At 38.5% G+C, this 27939-nt stretch overlaps 1 protein-coding gene and 1 non-coding gene across 2 annotated transcripts; both read right to left on the minus strand.

The window, feature by feature from the left end:
* Positions 1-4463: 4463 nt before the first annotated feature.
* Positions 4464-7238, minus strand: LOC125239490 (uncharacterized protein K02A2.6-like). The gene is made up of 2 exons (XM_048147104.1): positions 7019-7238; positions 4464-6624 (listed from the first exon to the last, which is right to left on the minus strand). The coding sequence occupies exons 1-2, from the start codon at positions 7045-7047 to the stop codon at positions 4464-4466; spliced, it is 2190 nt and encodes a 729-aa protein (XP_048003061.1). The 5' UTR covers positions 7048-7238.
* Positions 7239-25011: 17773 nt separating this feature from the next.
* Positions 25012-25084, minus strand: Trnad-auc. The gene has a single exon. It is a non-coding gene; the product is annotated as a tRNA-Asp (tRNA).
* Between the last annotated feature and the right edge of the window lie 2855 nt (positions 25085-27939).

Genomic DNA, 27939 nt, shown 5'->3' on the forward strand with positions numbered 1-27939 from the left:
TTCCGAAAATACTAATATTATCAAAAAACCATCTTAGTAAACCCTTATTCATTTTTAAATACCTATCCAACAATATATCACACGTTGGGGTTGGAATGAAAAAAAAAATCAGCCCCCACTTTACATGTAGGGGGGGTACCCTAATAAAACATTTTTTTCCATTTTTTATTTTTGCACTTTGTTGGTGTGATTGATATACATATTGGTACTAAATTTCAGCTTTCTAGTGCTAACGGTTACTGAGATTATCTGCGGACGGACGGACGGACAGACAGACATGGCGAAACTATAAGGGTTCCTAGTTGACTACGGAACCCTAAAAATATTCATTGTGACCTCAAAGATTACTATGCAAAATATGTTTGCTAGTACAAATATTTTTTAACCAACCAGAATCGTACAATCTTCGCGCTTATCTAAAGATACCTACCTAAATAAATACCTAAGCTTATATTGTATACCTATTTCTTGTCACTAAACTATCGCTCAACTACTTATCTTAAGTTAATCTGAACTCGACGGATCAAAGGGCCAGAGGTCGAGAGATACTGAAGACAAAGATAGAGTACCTATATAGAGATTATAGAGAATTACTGTCAAAGTAAAATGTGTAAGCAAAAACAATATATACCGGGACAAAACCCCGCCGCGGCTCCGGTCCCGCCCCGGTCCCGGTCCCGGGTTCGAATCCCGGTAAGGGCATTTATTTGTGTGATGAGCACAGATATTTGTTCCTGAGTCATGGATGTTTTCTATGTATATAAGTATTTATATATTATATATATCGTTGTCCGAGTACCCACAACACAAGCCTTCTTGAGCTTACCGTGGGCCTCAGTCAATCTGTGTAAGAATGTCCTATAATATTTATTTATTTATTTTATTTTATTTATTTAAAACCCAAACATAAATGTATCCCTCAAATGTATAGACCTTTTAGGGATAAAACTAGATGGCACTGTTTCGCAGCCTGGAAGTGGCAAAAACTATATTTTAACCACATATTTTTGCGTGTTTTTATTTTTTATAAGAACAAACGACATTTCTTTATTTTAATATCATAATATCACGTCAATATACATTTTGAAAAAAAAAAAAATTTGTAGGTATCATCAGTGTAGTTGTGATAGTATTTAATAGGTGGCGCTAAAAAATTTAAGTACGATTCTTAGTATGAAGATTGTAAATGTTCAGTGCAAAGACCGCCATCTCTTGATACAGGCTTTAAACTGGAAAACCTCAGTTTTGACAATAGGCTAGTTTCCTACTAGTCGAATCAGCTTCTTTTTAAGAACTGTCAAAACGACTTGCTAATATGGAATTACTATGAAATACTGAGGAGTGACGTCACGGTCAATTCATTTACTTTATATATCTTTCTCATTGACTTATTAAATATAAATTATGTTTAAACATAACTACTGTCCATATATTTCTTCTAATTATGTGGTGCTTTATTTCGTGCACTACATAAAATATTTTATTTGAAGTATAGGAAACTAGCCTATTTAGCGCATGTTCCTAACTTGATAAATTACCATCATTCCTGTATCCCATAAAGGGGTAGGCAGAGCACATGAAACCACTCAAGTTTCAGTGCCACTCTTGGCAAATAAGTGGTTGAAAGAAAACGAAATTGTGACATTGCAGTGACAGGTTGTCAGCCTCTGGCCTACGCCACATTTTAACTCACATCCCACAGTCGACTTCCACGACACTCATGGGAAAAAGGGGGTTGGTGAAATTCTTAACCCGTCACTACAAAAAAAAATAACTCGTTGCATTTTCGAGGCGAAGTTACTCTAATCCACTTAAAAATCAAATTAGCTTCACATAGCGCAGAAATCGCTCGCTAAGACGGTAGAGTTTGCAACTAAGAGTAAATGCTAACTATCCAGGACTTAGTAACACAAATAATAATCTAGACTCCAAGTAAGTACTAGGTAATAACGGATTATATGCGCGTTTCAGTCATGTACCTTACCTACTGGTTTTGTTTGTGATTCTCAAGTAAAATGTACCATAATATTTGACACTTTTACACTTTAAGACGCTACAGGAGTGAAAATGCTAAAATGGAAAGGAGTCCCCCCTTTCAATTTGGGAATTTTAGTTAAATATACTAGTGTTATTAACTAGATTTATCGAAAAAACATTGTCCATTAAAAACAACTCAGTTGAAAGATATTGCAAAAAATCTTTAAAATCGAGGTTCCGCTCTCGACTGTTTCCTCCTTCAAAACTTACTCAATCGTAACGGAATTTGAGGATCTAAACAAAAATGTAATAATTTCTGCCGGGCCGTTTAGTTTTTTTGGCTAATTGTTACCAATCTTGAGTATCACATCTTTTTTGCGCCACAATGAAATAGGCCGTTTTTGGAAATTTTTGATTGGCTCTAGTGTCTTTAAAAATAAAAATATCAAAAATATCAAAATAGTCCGACACAGATAAAAATAATAATAATCTGTGTTGAAAAAATCATTGCTCTATCTTCAAAAACCAGGGAGGAAATAGTCGAGAGCGTTTGTATGGAGAATTGACCCCTCCTGTATCGTCTTAAGGGGCTCCACATGGTTTTCATTGATTTTTAACAAGTTTTGAGTTGAAACTGCTTAATTTGCACTACAGATAGAATTATAGGACCAACGGCCATCAGTTCTTAAATTTTTTATCTCTATTCGTAAGAGCCATATTTAAAAAAAAATTGTAGATACTTATTTTTTATGAATTTTTTAAACATGGTCTAAATAACCACAAAATTAAAATTAAAACAAAAACCCCGACCGTGACATAGTAGACCGATTTTCATGAAACATGGCTAAGAACACTCCCGACTAACTCAGCTTTCAGACAAAAAAAACGAAATCTAAATCGGTTCGTCCGTTTGGGAGGTTCGGTACCACAGACAGACACACACACAGACAGCCAGACAAACAGACAGACAGACAGACAGACATGTCAAACTTATAACACCCCGTAGTTTTTGCGTCGGGGGTTAATAAATGGCCTTAATTACCAGGATTCGAACCCGCGCTATGTCAGACCGGTCGTCTATTGCAATTCGCTGCAATTACTCCGCTGTAGAGATGGGTAGAGGTGAGTAAATACTGAGTATTTACCCGTAATTTACTCAAAGCACCGAGTAAATACTCGTATTTACTCATTTGGGTGAGTAGAAACTGTTACCTAAAAATAATTTAAAAAATGAGATTTAAGTACTTAGTCGTGTTTATTTTAACTGTGTGGACATGTTTAAATGAGATTTATATTATTAATAGAAGCTTATGGGAGTCTTAGTTTGTCGAAAAAGAGGTAATCATTGTGAGAAAAAAATAGTGATAATGTTTAGTTAGCAGTTTTGTTTAAAAAAAGCAGGTATTTACAGTAAAAGTATGAGACTTAAATAAAATTGATGTTCTAGATAACGGCATGACCTTCGGAAGTGATTATTAATGTGGCACTTACGACCTTTTATTAAGGGTTTTCTAAAGAAAACTCAAAAATGGCTCAGCTGGTGACGTTTAAAGTACTAGTTTTGTGTTTTGTATTATATGGCCAATAATTTGACGGTTTCTGGATATTTTTCCAACAACGAATTCGAAAGTTATAAAACTGTGAAATATGGGACTACGCTACGGGAATAACGGGCATAAATAGGAAAGCGTGCTTCCAAAACAATATCTATTAAAGGAATGAAAAGACAATAGAAAATACAGACATATGTCAACTAAGTCTTATTCATAGACACCTACATGCAGTATGCATACAACACACCCTCACACTTAATTGAAGATAGCAGGTATAACAAACCAAGGCATTGAATAATAGGCAACCTTATAAAATTCACAAGAAAATAAATGCAAACAGCTATTAATCAATATCCGGCATCGGAAAGAATCTCACAGGCTTTAAGAGTCGACCAAAACGGCTAGTAGCCGGCTGGGCCCTCGGCAACGGTGCCACTGGTGCCACTGGCTCAGCAGCGGCCGGGGCGGACCCCTGTTCATGCGCGCCCGCGGTCCCTGCACTCGCCGGATCAGCTGTGCCCGACACCTCACCACCAGACGTATCCCAACTAGGCCACACCAACGACGTACCAATACGATTGCGCTCACTGTGCTTAATTTGATCAACGTGCTTTTTAACTAACGAACCATCCACCCTTTCCACCATGTAATTCCTAGAGCCTACTAATTCTTTTATTGTACCCTTTATCCACCTTTCCGAATTGGCGTGCTCACGCATGTGCACTAGATCCCCTACTTGAAATTGACGCTCGCGACCCCCAGCGGCTCTAACTTGCCTCTCCTGCGCGCGCTGCACAGTACGCTCGCGCTCCTCTACTCCACGAAGCAAATCTAGTCGGCAGCGCAGCCTCCGTTTCTGCAGCAACAATGCAGGAGAATCGCCCGTGGTGCCGTGAATTGCGTTTCTGTAGGACATTAGATATGCTTGCAAGGCTAAGTCGATATCCACCCCTCTCGCTTTGCCTTCTTGATTGCCTTCTTACAAAGCTTAACGGCGTTCTCAGCGGCACCGTTTGACGCTGGATGATATGTCGGTGTCAGTATTTTTTTAATTCCATTTGATTGTAAAAATTGATCATATTGTGCGCTACAAAATTGAGGACCATTATCAGAAACTATCGACCTTGGCAAACCGAATCTAGAAAAAGTTTCACACAAAACTTTAATGACCGATGACGTCGTCGTTCTTGGCATTCGGAAAATTTCGATCCATTTTGTAGTCGAATCTACGATAACAAAAAACGATTCGTTCTCGATAGGGCCTAAAAAGTCGACATGTAGACGCGTCCATGGTTCTGTAATGTACGGCCACGGCTTGGGAGGCGCCCGGGGCGGCGCGCTGCTCTCGGCCACGCACGCGGCGCACTCGCGGCACACGCGCTCCACGGCCGCGTCGATGCCGGGCCACCACACGTAGCTGCGGGCCGTGCTCTTCATCTTCACCATGCCCACATGTCCCACATGCAGCTCTTGTAAAATTTTGCTTTGAAAAACAGACGGCACTATTATCCTATAACCCCATAATATACACCCGGCCTCCATGTACAACTCATTTCTACGAGTGTGATAAGGTTTAAGGTTTTCATCATCACAGTAAGCAGGCCATCCTGAAGCAATATACATCATAACTTTTACTAAAATCGGATCTTTGCTGGTTGCTTTTTTAATATCAGTACTAGTTATAGGTAAAAAGTTTTGTACATAATTAAGATATGTTATCTCCGATCGTACCTTTCTGTCAGACCCGGTAATCAATCGCGACAATGCGTCCGCTCCATTATCTTCACTCCTAACATATTCTATATCAAAATGATACCCAGACATGATCACCGCCCATCTCTGTAACCGACTCGCAGCCATAGTAGGTATACCGGCTTTGTCTCCAAAAATGGTTACCAGTGGTTTGTGATCAGTCTTCAAAAGGAATTTCCTGCCATATAAGTATTGGTGAAATTTTTGAACACCATATATAATCGCCAGCGCCTCTTTCTCGATCTGCGAGTAGTGTCGCTCGGCGGAGCTCAGTACCCGACTCGCGTAGGCGACCGGGCGCTCGCCGGCCGGCGTGCGGTGCGCGATCACGGCCGCCACACCCGTGCTGCTCGCGTCCGTCGTCAGCACCAGCGGCAGCTCGCTCGAGTAATGCGCCAGTACCTCACTTGACTGCAACTTCCTCTTAATTTCTTCAAATGCGGCCTGACAAGCTTTACTCCATACAAACCTGACATCTTTCTTTAATAATTCATACAGAGGGGACAGTATCGTGCTTAAATTTTTAACAAATTTTGCGTAATACATTATCATTCCAAGAAATGATCGCAGCTCTGAAACATTCTGTGGACTTGACATTTTATTTATGACTTCAACTTTACTTGAGCATGCTGACACTCCTTCCCTTGAAATGACAAAACCTAAATAAGTGACCGAATCCGCAAAAAAAGTGCATTTTTCTTTTTTTATTTTCAGACCGTACTTTAGTAATCTGTCAAAAACCTGACAAAGTATTTTTAAATGATCGTCGTCGTTTTTCGCCGTTATGATCACATCATCAAGGTAGACCCCGACCGTGGGTAAGTCAGCAAACATTTGTTCCAGCTTGCGTTGAAAGATACCAGGGCTTGAAGCGAGGCCATATACCAGGCGATTGTACTGAAACAGGCCTTTATGGGTATTAATTGTCGTAAATTTCTTGGTATCGTCCAACGGAAATTGCGCATAAGCCTGACTTAAATCAATTTTTGAAAATTTGTCCCCACCATTTAATTTCACTAACAAGTCATCTATCCTAGGCAGAGGGTACCTATCTATTTCTAACCATTTGTTGAGCGTTAGTTTATAATCAGCACAGATACGTATGGAGCCGTCCGACTTGACTACTGGTACAATTGGCGTGGCCCAGTCCGAGCACTCGACCGGGGTGATGATGCCGTCACTCACCAGCTGGTCCAGCGCGCGGTCGACCGGCTCGCGCAGCGCGAACGCCAGGGGGCGCGCGCGCATGAACACGGGCGTCGCGCCTTCTCGCAGCCGAAAACCCACCGGCTCGCCCGTGTAGCACCCCAGCCCGTCTTCAAAAACCTGCGCGTATCTGGAACTGAACGTTTTTAAATCAAATTTCCCTCCCATCACTATATTGTTACACGGGAAACTTTTAGGATCTACAATACCCAGCTCCTCTAACCATTCGCGACCTATTAAGGTCGTTTCACGATATACAAAGGAAATTGACGCATTTTATCCTTATATTTAACGATAGGCATTATTTTACCTACGATTGTTACGGGAGGGCCTGTGAGATAACGCAATGACAGATTGGAATTTCGTAACTCACAGTCACTGAACATTTCACGATAACAATCGAAGCTAATACATGATATCCGACTACCAGTGTCTATCTCCATTTCTAACTCTCTATTATTAACATCTAATGTTACATAATAGGGTCTGTAATCTTTTGAATTACTTATGTTATAAATGGAACTCATTACCTCAACACTGTCGTCGATATCCCAATCATTCAATACTTCGTTCACATGATTGCCCTCTGTGTAACTCGCGCCTCCTGCGGCAAGTTTAGGGCACATTCTTTTGAGGTGGCCTTCCTCATTACATACGCGGCATACATAAACGCGAAATTTGCATCTCGCTGCATTATGCTGCCCGCCGCAAGCCCGACAGCTCGAGTGAGTCGAGCCGCTCCCGACGCCGAACGCCGCTCCGCCAGCCTGCCTCGCGCGCCTCCGGTCCGCGCCTGCAGCTGCGCCAGGCGCGCCGCTCCCGCCGGCTGCGCCATCGCTGTAGTGGCCGCGCGCTCGCTCGCCGCTCGCCGCTGCCCCGTGGCTCCGTCGACTGCCCTCACTGCGTTGGGTTGCACTCGTGACAGCATGACATGTCACGGCATCGTCACCGTTCGTCGACCGCTTGCCGTTCACAGCCGCCGCGTTCGTCTCCGCCGCTTCTAAACCATGGGCTAGTTTGTACGCATTTGAAAAACTGACGTCCTCTTCCGCGAACAACCTTTGTCTGATCGACTCGCTGAACAATCCACAGACAAACTGATCCCTTAAATTTTCGTCTAAGCCCGATTTGAAGTCGCACGTCCTTGCCAACTTCTTTAAAACCGCCATGTAATCCGAAATAGGCTCCGTTTGATTTTGTGTTCTTTGGCGGAACTTGTACCTCTCAGCTAATATACTAGGTGTTGGTTGCAGATGTTGTGACATAACTTTATCAATCTCACTATATGACAATTCGTGTGGTTTCTTGGGTGAACAAAGGGTCACTAACAGCTCATAGGTAGGACCGCCGATAAAGGTGATTAATGTTGCGACTTTTTTTTCCTCCTTGACATCATTGACAATAAAATATTGTTCAATACGGTCTAAGTACGATGACCATTTATCGTTGTTTGCGTCGAAAGGCTCGATCTTACCCACAGCCATGTTTGCCCACACAACAGCATACGCCACACACTCTTATACACGGTACACAGTTCTTTCCCAAATCTATTAACACATGATATTATTATTAACCATTAAGTAATTTTGAAACTTTTGAAAAAATTATGGAATCTGTGCTACTTAAAATATCATCTTCTAGTAAAAAAATACTTATATGCGGCGACTTTAATGTAAATATCTTGGAAAATTCAACAATAAGTATCAGATTGTTGAATCTTTTCAAATCATGTAATCTCAATCATATTTTTATGGAGCCTACTAGAGTGACTGCCACTAGTGCCACCTGTATAGATAATATTTTCACTGATATTTTTCCTACTACTAAAGATGTAATTAGCAACTTAGAATCAGACCATTTAGGCCAATTGATAGTATTTGAGACATTAAGGAAAAATACTTTGAGAAAACAAATAACTTTTGTACCAGTAACCTCCGACCGCGTGGAACGAATGAAGCAAAGTTTGGTTCAGGCGCTACCCTCCCTGTCTTCCGATATGAGTCCTAATAGTATGTATAATTCATTCTTTCACACTTTTCTGCAACATTATAATGCAATATTTACTTCAAAATCGGCCGTAGTTAGTGGTGCATCAGTTTTTAGTAAGTGGGCTACTGCAGAGTTACATCAACGAAGACGTGCATTGTATGCCTTGTATGAAGAACGGCGGTTTAATACGAGTGATGAATTTAAAGAACATGTTAAGCAATATTCGAAGAAGTTCAAGATAGATTGTCATATCGCTAAGCGAAATTATCTTAGTAATAAAATAAAAAATAGCTCTGACATTATTAAAGCAACGTGGAAAGTAATTAATGTGGAAACTGGTCGCTCGAAACACGCAGTAAAAGATATTAAACTGAATATTGATAACAAAATTATAGATTCCAATTTTGAAGTAGCAACAGAGTTCGAAAAATTTTTCACCGAGATACCAGCATTCACAACTAAGGATTTAAATTCATCACCCTTATCTGCCGTCACATTATTAGAGGAAAACGTTCCTGAGTGTTGTAGAGACCTTTATTTTGAACATGTTTGTACCTCAGATATAGTAAAGGCATTTAAATCAATTAATGTCAAAAAAACTAGTGACCTCTGGGGGTCTCCGTCCATGCCGTAAAATCCTTAGTTGAGGTTGTAGCGCCTGACTTAGCAGTTATATTTAACAACAGTGTTGACTGCGGCGAGTTTCCTGATCTAATGAAACATAGCAAAATAACTCCTTTATTTAAATCCGGCAGCCACTCTGACCCCACTAACTTTAGACCAATATCTGTGCTGCCAACTTTCAGTAAAATATTTGAAAAATTAGTTCTTTCTCAATTAGTACGACATTTTAACGTTAATAATTTAATGCATAATAAGCAATTTGGCTTCACACGGGGTCGCTCGACAACCGATGCTGGTGTTGAGCTAATTAAGCATATTTTCGATGCCTGGGAGGAGTCACAAGATGCTTTAGGTATCTTTTGTGATTTATCTAAGGCCTTCGACTGTGTTTGTCATGAAACATTGATCAGGAAACTACATTATTATGGAGTCAGAGGATCAGCACTAGATTTACTCAAGTCCTACTTAAATGGTAGAATACAAGGGGTAGATGTCAATGGACAGAGATCAACTGGGTCATTGGTCTCTATGGGTGTACCACAGGGATCAATATTGGGGCCTTTCCTGTTCCTTATCTACATAAATGACTTGCCATTCCTTGTAAAGACCCACCATGATATAGTATTGTTTGCAGACGACACCTCACTTATTTTCAAACTCAAACGACAGCAACAAGCTCACAGTGATGTAAACAATGCTATCTCTAAAGTAGTGAACTGGTTCAATGCTAATAATTTATTATTAAATGAAAAAAAGACTAAATGTATTAAGTTTGTCACTAATAGTAACGTAAGGAATGAGCAAACAAGTGTCGTTGTGAAGGATGAGGAATTAGAACTGGTAGATAGTACAGTTTTTCTTGGTATAACTTTAGATTCTAAACTTCAGTGGGGTCCCCATATTGTTAACCTCTCGAATAGACTTAGTTCTGCAGCTTTTGCAGTGAGCAAGATCCGTCAGTTAACAGACGTGAAAACAGCTCGATTAGTTTATTTTAGTTACTTTCACAGCATTATGTCATATGGTATTTTAGTTTGGGGCAGTGCTTCAGAGATAAATACCATATTTATTCTGCAGAAGAGGGCTATTCGAGCAATATATAAAATGAACCATAGAGACTCACTTAGAAATAAATTTAAGGACATTAATATAATGACAGTGCATTGTCAATATATTTATGAGAATATTATGTATGTACATAAAAACATTTGTAATTTTAAGAAAAACTGTGATGTACATAATATAAATACTAGAAATAAACATAAACTCGCGGTGCCCTTCACACGGCTCTGTAAAATTAAAAAATCATTCATGGGTAATAATTGTGTTCGATTTTATAATAAACTTCCGAATCATATTACTGACTTATCAATTAATAAATTTAAGAATCATGTAAAGCGTGTACTCATTTCCAAAGCTTATTATACAACACAAGACTACATGAATGATAAAACAACGTGGGATTAATTGTTATTCGAAATGGTTTCTTATTTTTACGTTTATTATTATTATTATTGTTGATGAAATTAATATTGTATTTTTTTGGACATTGGATTTTTCCTAGAAATATTCTAGACATGTATTTTTATATATACATATACCTAATTATATATTTTTTGTTTAACGATTATTTTTATATGAAATTGTATATTATAGACTCAATATTATTATGAACAATAATTTACAACAATAAATTGCTCTGATAATTAGGTTAGATTAAGATCATAATATATATGTAATGAACTATTCATAAGAGCTTGTAACTAGGCCTACATGAATAAAGATATTTTGAATTGAATTGAATTGAATTGATAGCGCAAGTCCAGATCGTCGCCAATGTGAAATATGGGACTACGCTACGGGAATAACGGGCATAAATAGGAAAGCGTGCTTCCAAAACAATATCTATTAAAGGAATGAAAAGACAATAGAAAATACAGACATATGTCAACTAAGTCTTATTCATAGACACCTACATGCAGTATGCATACAACACAAAAACATTATTTCGACCTTAATTATCGTTTTATTCCAAAACTGTTCATATTATTAAAAAACTTTTTTAGAAACATTCAATTAATTTTTAAAGACCTATCAGATGATGTATAACACACTGGTAATTTCTGAATTTTATTTTTGTGAAAAATAGTTACATGTATGGAGAGCACGTCTTTAAAATAAAATTCATATAAATTTGATTACTTAACTCAGTAGCCGATAACAAAATACACCAATATTTCTAATTTGTATTTCCATTTCAGCACGCGAAATAGTTTATACCCACCAATTTGAGTAAAAACGAGTAAATACGGGTATTTTGAGTAAATACTGAGTATTTACTCGATATTTACTCTTGAGTATTTACTCACTACCCATCTCTACTCCGCTGCAGTTGCTGCTAGTGAGAAAGATAAATGTGCTGTCTCGTAGCAACAAGAACGATACACCGTGACCATTCCTGACTTGACATATTACGGGCCCGTCCAAACATACACGGTGTAACATGAAGACACCGAATGATTTTAACTACCTACGCATTTCTGAGGAGAAAATAAAGATAAAATGTTATATGACGTCAAGCATTTCGCCAACAAATATTTTTTTGTGTAAAAATATACATTTTTTAGTCTTTTTAGATGTATTTTTACATAAAAAATCCCAATTTTTTATAAAAAAATTCCCAATTTTTTATAAAAAAATTCCCAATTTTTTATAAAAAAATTCCCAATTTTTTTCTAAAAAAATACTTTTTTTGCAAAGAGTCACTAGTTACTTTTTGATATCTATCAACGAGTGTAGTTAGATTGTGTCTGATAACGGCATAATGGCCATCAAAAGAGCGTTTTGTTCTGAGAATAAATAATTGTTATTTTTAATGCTTATAACTCTGAAAGTAGGCGAAATCCAGAAATAGTTATTTGTTTTACAAGGGGGCAAAGTTGTTTAACCGTACGTGCCAATATTGATACCCGAGCAAGCGAAAGATTCCAATATTAAAGTGGAATCTTGAGCGTTGCGAGGGTATCAAGGCACGTAGGTTAAACAAACTTTGCCACCGAGTGACACACAAAATTTTTCACCACGCCAACACGTACAAAAAACTGACTATAAAACATAATACTAAATCGAATCTATCAATCTAATCAATGTTTTTGATACAAAATCATTATTTATAGGTAAATTCTACCAGCCGGCTTCAGACATCAAGTTAAAATTTGTATAAATTTACATTGCTCTCTTGTGGATAAAATGCAATTTTGCTGTCTGTTTTCGAATAGCAAAGTAAGCCATTACCAGTTGGTGTGGTGAAAAAATATATGACATTTCACTTTTCTAATATGATGAGGAATATTATCGCTGTTAGATCGCTGATAAAATTATTAGGTTACACCGTGTATATTCTATATTGTTTTTCCCTCACTAGCTCGGAAACACGTGTTTTGTCCTTTAATACCAGCGGGTAAAAACGCATTTTATCCACTAGTGGGTAAAGTAATTTGACCTTGAATAAAGTCAAATTCACTGCTTTAAAATTGATAAAATTAGGTGAATCTAGTAATAAAGATGATTTACCACCTGTGGAACTACTTGGAAGCAGTGATAAACGCATTTTTTGCGTTGTAGTTTCCTCGCTATAGTGAGGGGAAAAGTTTTGTGTTACACTCGGGTGCAAATGTATTTTACTTCTCGTGTGTTAAAAATAGGGTGTGCAAACCGGTTAACCGGTTAACCGAAAAACCGGTTAACCGAGACTTTTTGGCCTCTGCTATAAACCGGTTTTTATAGTCTCTAACCGGTTAATAACCGAAACTGTATTTATTTCTCAAAATTTGGAAAATTAGGCATTAAAAGGTTCAAAAATACGTAATTATTTAATGTTTTGTAATAATAATGATTTATTCATTACTTTTCATTGACAACATTATTATCTGTAATGATTTTATTTTAAAAATTAGTCCCGAGTCTACTCAATTATACATTTTATACAATACAGTAGAGTCCGGTTAGTATATTACGACTCCGCATAGACCTAAGTAACGTCCAACCTCTTACAACGACATAAGCACAGGTATTTATTTGGTTTTCGTATGTTGTTGTTGTTGTTGTATGTCCTAAGGCACCCCATAGGTGCATAGGGCCTCCACAAGATTCTTCCACGCCTTTCTATCTTGAGCCACCACCTTGGCCTCGTTCCAGCTCAGTCCATATTCCCTCAGCTCGTTCTCAACGCTCCGTCTCCAGGTGTGTACGGGGCGTTTGCGGGCCCTCTTTCCTCCTTGAGGCCGCCACTCAAACGCGATACTGGCGCTGTTGGTAGCTCCTCTTCGAAGGGTATGACCGATCCATCTCCATTTCCGCAGAGCCACTTCCTGAGCAATCGGAGGTTGTCGGCACATACTCCACAGATCCTCATTTCTTATAGTTTTCGGCCAGAAGATACGGAGGATCGACCGGAGGGACTTATTGACAAACACTTGAAGTTTGTGCGTCAGCCCCTTTGTCACTGTCCATGTCTCACAGCCGAAGAGAAGCACGGTTGGTTTTCGTATGTGATAGTATGAAAGTACATCCGTTTATTACGACTCCGATTTTAACGACCAGCCGCTTTTTAAGACACATTTTACACAGAATCCGTCCGTCAAGTCCGGTTGCAACGACGAGCGACAACGTTTTTAGTTTTACTAGTAAATTGAGGAAACAAAGCTACTTCCTCCCGAGCACGGCCCCCTGTCTTGCCTACAACAAGTAGCAAGATTACATTGTGGCCATGTAACTTTTTGAAGTATTGCTTTTAAAAAATTTTCTACTCCCGTGTTGTTATTCGTCATTTACCGTGTCGTGCATAGATCGTTAAAACCCTACATAAAAGATGCCCGTCCCCCGCCTGGCGCCCCGCGCACCCACGCATACGATATAGCTCTTAAAGCATTGTTAGGAAGCCTTTAAGGGATATAGCGGGCCGCGGGGCGCCGGCCGGGGGCGGGCGGCGGCGCGGGGCAGTGCGAGCGACAGGGTGCAGAAACATTGCAGAGGACAAGTCAAAATAGGAAACAGTGCGAATTTCACGAAAGTTATTCTAGAAAACTATTCAAAAGTAAGTTCATGGTCGTAGAAAAAGTATTGTATGCAACGGTGTTTAACTGAGTCAAAAAATACTCGTGGCGTCTTAATAACAATTTTCGGCTTCGCCTCAAATTGTTACCCACGCCACTCGTCTTTTCTGACCTCCTTTAAACGCCTGTTGCATAAAATACTATTAACAATTTGTTCGCCTCGGGTCTAATCTTATAAGCTAAATAGAACCTAATTTGTATTTTTCGATTGCGTATAAACTAGCTTTATTTACAAATGATGAGGAAGCACGCATACTAAAAAGGACTTTTCTAACTAAACAAGTCACAATAAAATAAGGTATTAATACTATGATAATAATACCCTGTAAATAAACCTATTGATTGAAATGTTTTAGTAATAGAGATGTAGACATTACTTTTAATTAAAAGAAATGAAATTCGTTTTGTGCAACATCCGGTTAGTACGACGTAATATAAGCAGTCCCTTGAGCTTCGTTGTAACCGGAGTCTACCGTATATTTCAAACTATATTTTTTAAAAGGAAGGTAAAATGGAGATCTTGGTTTTCTTACATCAATTGCTTGTATTACTAGGGGCTCTGGGAGCTGTAGACCTTCGCGACATGCCTAGAAAACGCAAAACTGACGAATCACATTCAAACCACACAAGCCTTTTTTAGCAATATCCGCATTTACCAAATTTCCAAAAATTGGAATTAACTGGATAAAAATGATCTTCATCGTGCAAGCAATACCTGCTACGATATCATCAACATCAGAATTCTTAAAGATAATGGTAATTATTGCGTAGTACGGCCATTTACCAAAAATCCTCAAAACCGGTTGATAACCGGTTAACCGGTTTTGAAGGAAAAGTCTCGGTTATTAACCGGTTTTTTAAGTTAACCGGTTTTTGCATACCCTAGTTTAAAAACTCGCAAGTTCAGGATTCTATTCTCGAACCACTCGCTTCGCTCGTGGTTCAACTATAGAATCCTTTCACTTGCTCGTTTTTCAATTCCACACTCGGCGTTAAAATACAACTTTGCCCCCTTGTATAACAAATAACTATTATTTATTCTTTATTTATAAATTCCTTAAAATTACCAATAACAGACAGGCTGTACATGTTAATAGGAGGGTAGTTTTAGAGACTCATACACACTTATGGCACAGTATAATAAAGAGTACTATCGTACAGTATGGCCACTCCCGCTCCCCGCTGAAAGTGCCGCCCACCCCCCTCTCGGTTACCTCACAGTTACCGCCTATCAAAAACGCGAACAGTCAACCTGTCATATTTCACTCATACAAGCATAGTACGCGTTCACCTACACGAGCTTAGACTGTGTGCTAGGAACGCGCCTCTTTCATATATTTGATCGCCAGTGTCCGAGGTGTGCTTTTATGGTCTTACGATTTATTAATAATCAGTAGCTAATGGAACTTGGAGTCGTATTAATTACCAAGGTATCGGCTGCTAATCGAAAGGAATAATATATCTGTGCTTACTGGGATTCGAACCCAGGACCTTAGCGGGCAGTGTCACTACCGACTACGCCAGACCGGCCGTAAAATACTCTACAGCAAACCATAACTCTCATTTACAAAATCTAGGTTAAAAGAGTTTCAATAACCGATACGGAAATCAAATATTCCTGGCCGGTCGCCAAACGCGCTCACCTGCTACAAACTACATTGCTAGAGAGCAAAGAGAATCGAGTATTAGAGAGTTACTGTCGAAGTAAAATGTGTAATCACAGTGCATAGACTGCCATCTCTCGACACAAGCTTAAAACTTTTGAACCTCAGTTTTGACAATTTAGCCCATATTCTTAGCTTGATATGCATTAAAATGTCAAATATTAATATTAACGCCATCTAGCTGAGCGTACCCCAAAGGTATAACGACTAGGCCACCGTACCTTTTTCTGTATGGTACTGAGGTAGGTTTTTTTAATATTGTCTTCGGTTACCGCGATTGTTACTCATGAAATAAAACTGTGGAAACGGATTAAATCGCGTATAATGAATTTAAAATTCATCCCGACGTTTCGAACTCTTTAGGTTTTTTTCTTAGACTTTACCTGCAATGTCTATACGGAGTTATATATGTCTTTGCTGGAGAGTTACGAATAGAGCCGCTCGCGCTACCGTGAGTTACTGACGTTTTAGACAACCAAACTTTATGTATGGCCACACCTCGGACACTGGCGATTAAATATATGAAAGAGGCGCGTTCCTAGCACACATTCTAAGCTCGTGTAGGTGAACGCGTACTATGCTTGTATGAGTGAAATATGACATGTCGATTGTTCGCGTTTTTGACAGGCGGTAACTGTGAGGTAACCGAGAGGGGGTGGGCGGCATTTTCAGCGGGGAGCGGGAGTGGCCATACTGTACGATATAGAATAGTATCTTTATTATACTGTGGTATGGCTGTGAGGCCTGTGGCCCGTTTCTCGAAAGGTACAAGCCTTGTATTACAAGTGTGTTTCCATGACAACCCATACGATTTGACAGTTCGCGCACTTGTAATACAAGGCTTGCACCTTTCGAGAAACGGGCCCCTGGTCACTAAAACTGAAAGAAGAAAGTCAGGTTCAGGTAACGGAGAAAAAGATTTTTCGCAAGATCCTGGAACCTATTCAGAGAGACGATGGCAATCATACAACGAACCCAGCCGGCGTATTATGATTCCAATGTTATCACTTATCCACGTGGATAAAGCATCCGTCACGCTTTGGCAAGTATGTCAGTGTGAGAGTGACAGTTGTCTTATCCACGTGGACAAGTGATAAAATTGGCAGCATGATACGCCGGCAGGACCCAGGAGCAGGCAGGGTCACTAACCGACTGAGCCATACCGGTCATCTTTACGAGACATTTTTTGGTGTTTTGAGAGGTCTATTTTCTAACAGTGATATTCGCCGTTCATTTCCTGTTCAACAAGATATTGACGCTGAATAGCAATGCAATAGGCACAGAACACGGAATATACACGTAGCACAAAAATGGCCAAAATATTTTTATTTAAATTTAAAGATTTTCATACATTATTTTTCATTAGCAACGTGCTAATGAAAAATAATGTATGAAAATCTTGGAAGAATTAATGGACGATTTTTTTAATTGGGATTTTTTTATTCTATTCGACCATGCTAAGACATTACAGGAAATATTAAACATAATAACTTGTATACTTACAAAAAAAATTAAAGAGTAAAATATGTACAATTAACTAAATATTACACTTTTTTTAGCCCGTTTATGTGTCCCACTGCTGGGCCCCGTTGCCACAGCTCTCGTTGGTGTGTTGGTGTGTGATATTACACTATTAAGAAGAAAAAATCTTAAACTATACTTTCTAAAAAAACAAACCTAAAAACCACCCTCCAGCCCTGGCCCATCGGTAGGGGGCCCATCACGCAAGCAGCATTCCCGTGCTATATTGTAATAGCAATTCTTTGCGCGAGAAAGCTGCCGGCACGAGGGTCACCCGTTTTTTAATATTTTTGAAAAACCTGTTGAAGATACAAAATATACTTACCTAGAGACGAAGTTATCCATACTTATTACTAATATATTATTTATAAATGGGAAAGTGTGTGTGTTTGTTTGTTTGTCCGTTCTTCACGGCAAAACGGAGCGACGAATTGTCGTGATTTTTTACGTGGAGATAATTGAAGGGATGGAGAGTGGCATAGGCTACTTTTTGTCTCTTTCTAACCCCCACTTCCCTAAAATAGGGGGTGGAAGTTTGTATGGGGCATTCCGCAATATTCCAATTTAACGCGAACTAAGCCGCGGGCGAATGCTAGTTAAATAAAACTACAAATCTCTATATTGATTTAAACTAACACGATCTTCACTCATATTATTAAATTAAAACGGGACTTTTAACCCGACGTTTCGGACATGACATTACGTCCGTGGTCACGGGTAGACTGGCTGGGAGTTGTATCAACATCTTCTAGCTGTACGAGTTTTTCGAACTACCCGCACTTGATTGCCATCAGTCACTTTTACGCTAGGGTTGCCACTCTGCCTACATACAACACTCACGACATCCGATGGTATGAGACGGGAAGTTTTCTCACGTTTACACTTGCTAATCACTGGATTCCACGAAGATGAAATCCCTTGCCCTTCCTTTTGATTGAAATTACGATGTTTCCTGATTTCAATCGCTTCACGTACTTTCCTGCTATAGTAAAGACGTTCAGTTGAAAGGACTTTGGGATTATGCAGTTCAATCCAGTGGTTCGGTCCTGACTCTAGCAAATGCTCGGCAACCGCAGACTTATTTATTTGTCGTTTTTTGACCGCCGCGATATGTTCTCCACGGACGTAATGTCATGTCCGAAACGTCGGGTTAAATATAAAACGTAAGTTTTACGCGACTACAAATCTCTCATAGACACTTTAGTGCAATCACTTCGTATGATCCGTCACGTCACAGTATAATAAAGAGTACTATCGTACAGTATGGCCGCTCACTCTCCCCGCTGAAAGTGCTGCCCAACCCCTCTCGGTTACCTCACAGGTACCGCCTGTCAAAAACGCGAACAGTCGACCTGTCATAACTCACTCATAAAAGCATAGTACACGTTCACCTACACGAGCTTAGACTGTGTGCTAGGAACGCGCTTCTTTCATATATTTGATCGCCAGTGTCCGAGGTGTGGTCATCTGCTCATTTCTGTCATAAGAGTTTTGAATGATATAATTTATTGAAATTAATTTCCATAAAGTACCTACCTAGTCTGTTAATAATTTTTTTCATGAATACTTTTGCATGTTAAATTTTATCTTGTTATTTAATGCATGTTAATTATAATATGTAATGTTTTGAAAAGAAGTGGCCCGCCGAGTTTCTTGCCGGTCCCATAGTGGATACCCCCTCCCAACTGAGGGGGGACTGAAATCTTCTCGAGGCTGAGGCGTAGGGTTCGAGCCGGCGTAGCTTTATTTGACGTTCATATGCGCATTGTAATATGCCTACTTGAAAAATATTTTTTTCATTTTAATTTTCAATGATTCACGGTTATTTTCATTAGATAAGTCTAATACTGACCGGGATATAGACCGTAATTACTGTGATTATCACGGTCTATACCCCGGTCAATATAAGTCATTTCTGTCATTTTTTATTAAATGTTGAGTTTTCTCCCAAAATGCTTGATCATTGTTTAAAAGGTTGCTTTGCTTTCCATCAGGCGGACCGTATGCCTGTTTGCCACCGACGTCTTATAAAAAACCAGGCCCATGACCAAATGTGAAGGAATCTTCCTACCACTTATCATACTGCTCTTCGATCATAAATAAAGTACCTACGTTATATCAAAGAGGATCGAGTATAGAGAATGACGACTGTCAAAGTAAAATGTGTAATCACAGTGCATAGACTGCCATCTCTCGACACAAGCTTAGAACCTTTGAACCTCAGTTTTAACAATTTGGCCCATATTCTTAGCTCGATATAATATGAATATTAGCGCCATCTAGCCGAGCGTACCCCAAAGGTGTATAGCCATCTAGCTCACCGTACCTTTTTCTGCATGGTTTTGGGGTACGTTTTTTTCTTAGACTTTATCGGTCTTTACGAAGTTATATAGGTCTTTGGTTATATTGATAACTACTTATTGTATAATAATCATGAAAATTCAATTATAACCGAGCAAGAGTAATCAAACTTTGTAAAGTAAATAATCAGTCTGTAAACAACATTAAGGGACTCAATTCGAACTCGCATTATGGCATCAAGATGATTTAATTTATGAAATAAAATTGTGGATGGGTTAAATTGTGGCGTAGGCGAGAGGCTGGCAACCTGTCACTGCAATGTCACTGTTTCGTTTTCTGCCAACCCCTTATTTGCCAAGAGTGGCACTGAAGCTTTAATAGTTTCACGTGCTCTGCCTACCCCTTCATGGGATACAGGCGTGATTGTATGTATGTATGTATGTATAAAATTGTGGAAACTGATTGTATATAAATATAATATACTAGCTGTTGCCCGCGGCTTCGCTCGCGTTAGAGAGAGACAAAAAGTAGCCTATGTCACTCTCCATCCCTTCAACTATCTCCACCTATTAAATCACGTCAATTCGTCTCTCCGTTTTGCCGTGAAAGACGGACAAACAAACAGACACACACACTTTCCCATTTATAATATTAGTATAGATTCTATTTGTTGGAAATCCGCATTTATATGGGACAAAGTTTCATGAAAAATGAAAATGAAATATTTTTCAAGTAGGCATATTACAATGCGCATATGAACGTCAAATAAAGCTACGCCGGCTCTAACCCTACGCCGCAGCCTCGAGAAAATTCACGTTTCATGGAATGCACAGTTGCTCCATACGGCCATTTTTCTACTGAAACTCCTATAGTTAATCGCTTGATAAAATCTATGTCAACCACTCTACCGTAGATCCTTTAAGATAAATACGACTCTACGTTTTTGGCAGACTGCCACGCACCTGGGACCTGTGGCACTGCATTAGTTACATAAATCACGAAAATTGAGAATCTAGCGTACTTTTGAAGACAAGCGACACCAATGAATTAAAGTCATTGATTTTCTGCATCATTTTGTTACAATTTTAAAGTGTTTTTTTCTCTCAGACATAAATCCAAAACTCAGGATCAGATTCAATTATAATTCAACGTATTTTTTTTTGCCACGCAGAAACGTCTGCGGGCGACAATATATATATTTTTGTAATTAAAGGAATAACGGAAAAAATTATGTCTCTGGCAAGACTCGAAACTGTGACCTTTATCATTGCCGCATTGCCGGTGCAGCCGCTATGATATCTTAACACTGGCAGGTCGCAGGTTCAAGTCCTGTCAGAAGTGTAATCTTTTCAATATTTTTTTTTTAATTGTGTATCGCAGGTCCTCATATTGGGCAGTCAATACGATTTCTGAGAAATTACAATTCAGAAAAAATTACACCCTAATTCAATTTTTAGAAAGCGTAAACGTCCGCTAGTGATACTTCAAGTTTTTATATTAAAGGAAAAGTAATACGCTTCCGGTGAGACTAGAACCCGCAACAATCGCAGACTAGGCGACCGCTCTTAACCAATCGAGCTACGGAAGCCTATTCTGCGGCTGACACGTGTTCGAGTCCCGCTACAAGCATATTTTTGCCAATGTTTTCCTTTAATAAAAAATAATAAGAAATTGCACCTTAAAACTAACACAACAAAAAACTAACGAATTCAACAACAACTGATTTACTCTCACTTTAAATTCATCCCACTTCTGATCTCACTACCATTTAACTGAGCCCCCAAGTCCCTTAACATTTGCACGTATTTAGAGCTCACACTACACTGGGTGATAGTAAACTGTCACATCCAAGTTAAATTAAGGTCTTTGTGTATGAACCAGTTGTTAGTAACAATGTCAGGTCAAACTGTTGTGAAGTTAGATTGGCTAAAAACGCTTTGGCTTATAGCCTGATAGTAACTTGAATATATTTACCTTATGCCTGACCAGAAATATATGACTACATGTTGCGGAATTTCATTAGAATTATAATCTTCATACTATACTGAACTGTCACCGCATATACATCAGAATAACAGCGTCCTCTTGACAATAGTCACAATTATATTTCTGGACAGGGTTTACGTCTAAAAAGGTACCGAGACCAAGATGGCCCACTTGCAGTTCTCTTTATGGTGCTAACAAAAATGAACAAAAAACTTATTCACAAAAAAAAATATGATACTTTGAAAGCAGAAAGGGAGTGTTTTTAATCGACACAAGTTTTTTATGTTTAATGTTACATTAAATTATAATTTGTAATTTTGATAACTAAGAAAATTTGCGAATTCCCTGCTGCATCTTACGTTTTTCAGTACATATGGCCCCTTTGAAGTTTCGACACATAGGCACATAATGAACCACTTCTAGCACTAGTGCGATAAAAAAGCACCATGTATACTGAGAGATAGTTTTACTAGTTTTCTTCAGTCATATTTTATTATGCATATTTTGTAAAATATGTGTTGAGACGGAGGAGTAAATAACACACGTAAGCTAGTTCTAAGACTGAACTTTATTCTCTTACCCACATATATGAAAGTATATAAGGTCCTAATTTATTAGATGCAGATATTTTTACAACTGATAGTACTCGGTCTCTGGAGTATATTAAACCGTGAAACATTATAGCTTTTACGTTGTTTTTTTGGAGAAAACGGAAAAACAAATTTTGCTACGTAAAAACACCCTGTTTATGTGATTATTAAATGAAAACTCATTGAACAGATTCTAGTACCTCTTTTACGTACCACTTAACTGTAACTGGCCACTTCAATGACATGTGCAGTTTTCCCGCCGAACCTTTACGACATTTACAACAAACATGACAGACAGTGTTATTGTGACATGTGATAATGCACATGATGATTTTTTTTAGACGAAATTATAATTAATTTTTTTGTTAGGAAAATGAAATCAAAAAAGTTACATGAAAAGATTTCTTAATTTATATTTAAAGTTAATTATTTTAATGTAAAGTATCATGTGTTAAAATATCTGCAACTAATAAATTAGGACCTTATATATATGACATATTCCAATATTGCAATGCAGGAATTCACAAGTAGGCCTGGGAACGTCCAGGTGTACCCAAGGACTGAATAGTCTAGAATAATGTCAAAATCAATGAATTCCACCTGTCAGCCAACCAGCCAACCATAGGGTTAGCCAACATCCCCGTCGTTTGCGTACCGTTGGGTTATCACTGTCTTTATAAACTTTAAACATACATACATACACAGTGTTTTTTTTGTTTTCCGTTAAATTCGACACGCAGTTAGGTTCATCATCGGGAACCAGCCTGTATATCGCTTTTTGTTAAATTCGAAACAAATTTTTTTTTTTGTTTCTATACATAATAAATGGATTAGTGTGAGAGGACCTTTATCATTACACTAAAGTCATTGTCAATTGTTTGACGGCACATGTCAAAACAAATAATATTAGCTAGTGGTAAGGGATGCCACACACGTATTCAGTAATTAAATTATTTTTTTAAATAATTCGATAACCGGAAGAGTTAGGACGCTAGTTTCTTAAAGAAATTAATTGTATTTAACCTAAAGAACCTTTCCTTAAAGTTAACGGAATTCAATAAAAACAGGGTGTATACATAGCTTTGACATGTAGTGAACATGGAAATTTTCACATGCCCGGTGGCAGAGTATTAAGGATCTTCAATGTAAATACTTTATAACATCTACTATAATGCACCATATTATTATGTTCTTGTGAATAAACATTCATTCATTCATTCATTTTGTACAGTGAAGCAAAGTGAATCTTGGCTCTCGAACGACGAGCGTCGCGAGTGGTTCAACTAGCAGACTTTCGAGGCATTACGAGGATTTATTATTATTATTATTCAATTATAGGCGAGCAGCTATTCAGCTGATGAGCCTACGTCACACAGTGTCTCATGATTTATAGTTAGCAAAGTCATGTCACTATCTTATTATTTAAAAGCCACTTGTCTAGTCTGTTTTTAAACACATTCACTGAGGGAGCAGTAACAACACTATCCGGTAAACTGTTCCAAGCCGCTACAACACGATTGGATAGGGAATGATATGCAGCTTTAGTAGTAGTAGGAGTGCGAATCAGTTTTAGGCTGTGACCTCGGGTCTCGCGGCTAAAAAAAAAACAAAAAAAAAAAAAGTCCGAAGGTTAAAAAAATATTTTCAACACACCAACATAAAGAAAATACTAACTCTAAAACATCAAACTAAATAAAAAGTGTGCATGTATTTGTATATTATGCATATCGTTGTCTGGGTACCCACAACACAAGCCTTGTAAGAATGAGAATTTCCTATACTATTTGTTTACATTTCTCTAAAAGACTTTCATTTGACCTTCCTAGAGGGAAAAACAAGGTCTTGTTAGGTCGTTTTTCATCGCGATATGATTTTTCTCCAAACTCCGTACGAGTAGAAAATAAAATCATAAGTAAAAAGAATTTTTTCCCCTCACTAGCTCGGAAACACGTGTTTTGTCCTTTAATACCAGCGGGTAAAAACGCATTTTATCCACTAGTGGGTAAAGTAATTTGACCTTGAATAAAGTCAAATTAACTGCTTTAAAATTGATGAAAGTAGGTGAATCTAGTAATAATGATGATTTACCACCTGTGAAACTACTGGAAGCAGTGATAAACGCATTTTTTGCGTTGCAGTTTCCTCGCTATAGTGAGGGGAAAAGTTTTGTGTTACACTCGGGTGCAAATGTATTTTACTTCTCGTGTGTTAAAAAACTCGCAAGTTCAGGATTCTATTCTCGAACCACTCGCTTCGCTCGTGGTTCAACTATAGATTCCTTTCACTTGCTCGTTTTTCAATTCCACACTCGGCGTTAAAATACAACTTTGCCCCCTTGTATAACAAATAACTATTGTACACAACTTCCGAGAAATTCGTAATTTTATTCGTTTGGTTTTATTCTGAACATTTAAAAAATTAATTACGGTTAGCACCTAAATAAATATTATATTTGTAGGTAAATACATACATACATACAATTCTCCTGTATCCTATAAAAGGCGGAGCACATGAAACTACTCAAGTTTCAGTGCCACTCTTGGTAAATAAGGGGTTGATATAAAACGAAATTGTGGCATTGCAATGCCAGGCTACCAGCCTCTCGCCTACGCAACAATTAAACCCATATCCCACACCTACGGGAAGAAAGAAGATTAATTTTAACTTCTGATTAGCAGAAACGTCTGCAATCGATGCCGTTAGGCTTAGAATAAATTTAAAAGTGGAAAATGTCTGCCTTGGGTGAGACTTGAACTCACGGCCTCTGGATCGATACTCCAGCGCTCTGCCAACTGAGCCACCAAGACTTCAACCAAGCCAGCGAAATTTTCCACTACTAAGGTCAATGGGACCCGTAGCGACATCTACCGTAAGAGTGTTAAACTTCTTAAACGGCAACCGGAGTTCCAAGTCATATTGGAAATTCACCAGTTACGATGCGCTAACCATGCTAAAAGAAAAGAAAGAAGATTAATTATTAACCGGTCACCACAGCGGACTGCAAATAAAACTTCCACCCCCCCATTTCAAGGAAGTGGGGGGTTAGAAAGAGACAAAAAGTAGCCTATGTCATTTTCCATCCCTTCAACTAACTCGACTTAAATCACGTCAATTCGTCGCTCCGTTTTGCCGTGAATGACGGACAAACAAACAGACACGCACACATTCCCATTTATAATATTAGTATGGATACAGGGTGAAATAACCATACAGGGTGTAACAAAAATGGTGGTGATCCGTTTAAGGGCGTATTCAGTATCGTATTCTCATCAGGAAAAAGTAGACAAAAATTTTTTTTCGCAAAAAAATTTTTATTCTTTGTATGGAGATTCGACCGATTCGCGCGGCCCGGCTCATACGAAAGTGAAAATTTTTTTAGCGAAAAAAAAATTTTCTTCTACTTTTTCCTGATAAGAATACGATACTGAGTACGCCCTTAAACGGATCACCACCATTTTTGTTACACTCTGTAGAACTAAATGAGCGGCGCCATGACAGTCAAAATGTATGAAACAGGCAATTTTTTTTGCGATTTCAGCATTGGTCCCATTATAATAGTTGTTCATTATGACCTCAAAAGTCACTAAGTACCTATGCAAAGTTTGAACGGTCCTTTTTATTTCACCGTGTATATATAAAAATAAAATTATATTATACTAGTTTTTGCCCCCCGCCTTCGCTCGCGTTAGAAAGAGACAAAAAGTAGCCTATGTCACTCTCCACCCCTTCAACTATCTCCACCTAAAAAATCACGTCAATTCGTCGCTCCGTTTTGCCGTGAAAGACGGACAAACAAACACACACACACTTTCCCATTTATAATATTAATATGGATTAGTTGAAAGAAAGATGGCGGGGTGATCTCGATGCATTTTGTAGCGACTGGCCGGAGCCGGCGGCAAATCGTGACGGGTGGCGGAAGAAAGGGGAGGCCTTTGCCCAGCAGTGGGACACAATTACAGGCTAGGCTTGTGTCGTTCACGAACTATGAACTGTTAGGAATAAAATCCCATCAATGACCGAAATGAACTGAATCTTTCCGTGCTCTGAGAATCGGTCTTTGCTCATTTAGTTCAGTATAGGATGTCACTATCTTATTATTTAAAAGCCACTTGTCTAGTCTGTTTTTAAACACATTCACTGAGGGAGCAGTAACAACACTATCCGGTAAACTGTTCCAAGCCGCTACAACACGATTGGATAGGGAATGATATGCAGCTTTAGTAGTAGTAGGAGTGCGAATCAGTTTTAGGCTGTGACCTCGGGTCTCGCGGCTAAAAAAAAAACAAAAAAAAAAAAAGTCCGAAGGTTAAAAAAATATTTTCAACACACCAACATAAAGAAAATACTAACTCTAAAACATCAAACTAAATAAAAAGTGTGCATGTATTTGTATATTATGCATATCGTTGTCTGGGTACCCACAACACAAGCCTTGTAAGAATGAGAATTTCCTATACTATTTGTTTACATTTCTCTAAAAGACTTTCATTTGACCTTCCTAGAGGGAAAAACAAGGTCTTGTTAGGTCGTTTTTCATCGCGATATGATTTTTCTCCAAACTCCGTACGAGTAGAAAATAAAATCATAAGTAAAAAGAATTTTTTCCCCTCACTAGCTCGGAAACACGTGTTTTGTCCTTTAATACCAGCGGGTAAAAACGCATTTTATCCACTAGTGGGTAAAGTAATTTGACCTTGAATAAAGTCAAATTAACTGCTTTAAAATTGATGAAAGTAGGTGAATCTAGTAATAATGATGATTTACCACCTGTGAAACTACTGGAAGCAGTGATAAACGCATTTTTTGCGTTGCAGTTTCCTCGCTATAGTGAGGGGAAAAGTTTTGTGTTACACTCGGGTGCAAATGTATTTTACTTCTCGTGTGTTAAAAAACTCGCAAGTTCAGGATTCTATTCTCGAACCACTCGCTTCGCTCGTGGTTCAACTATAGATTCCTTTCACTTGCTCGTTTTTCAATTCCACACTCGGCGTTAAAATACAGGGTGAAATAACCATACAGGGTGTAACAAAAATGGTGGTGATCCGTTTAAGGGCGTATTCAGTATCGTATTCTCATCAGGAAAAAGTAGACAAAAATTTTTTTTCGCAAAAAAATTTTTATTCTTTGTATGGAGATTCGACCGATTCGCGCGGCCCGGCTCATACGAAAGTGAAAATTTTTTTAGCGAAAAAAAAATTTTCTTCTACTTTTTCCTGATAAGAATACGATACTGAGTACGCCCTTAAACGGATCACCACCATTTTTGTTACACTCTGTAGAACTAAATGAGCGGCGCCATGACAGTCAAAATGTATGAAACAGGCAATTTTTTTTGCGATTTCAGCATTGGTCCCATTATAATAGTTGTTCATTATGACCTCAAAAGTCACTAAGTACCTATGCAAAGTTTGAACGGTCCTTTTTATTTCACCGTGTATATATAAAAATAAAATTATATTATACTAGTTTTTGCCCCCCGCCTTCGCTCGCGTTAGAAAGAGACAAAAAGTAGCCTATGTCACTCTCCACCCCTTCAACTATCTCCACCTAAAAAATCACGTCAATTCGTCGCTCCGTTTTGCCGTGAAAGACGGACAAACAAACACACACACACTTTCCCATTTATAATATTAATATGGATTAGTTGAAAGAAAGATGG

Source organism: Leguminivora glycinivorella, chromosome 25 (assembly GCF_023078275.1).
Source record: "Leguminivora glycinivorella isolate SPB_JAAS2020 chromosome 25, LegGlyc_1.1, whole genome shotgun sequence".
In the NCBI taxonomy this organism is placed as follows: Eukaryota; Metazoa; Arthropoda; class Insecta; order Lepidoptera; family Tortricidae; genus Leguminivora; species Leguminivora glycinivorella.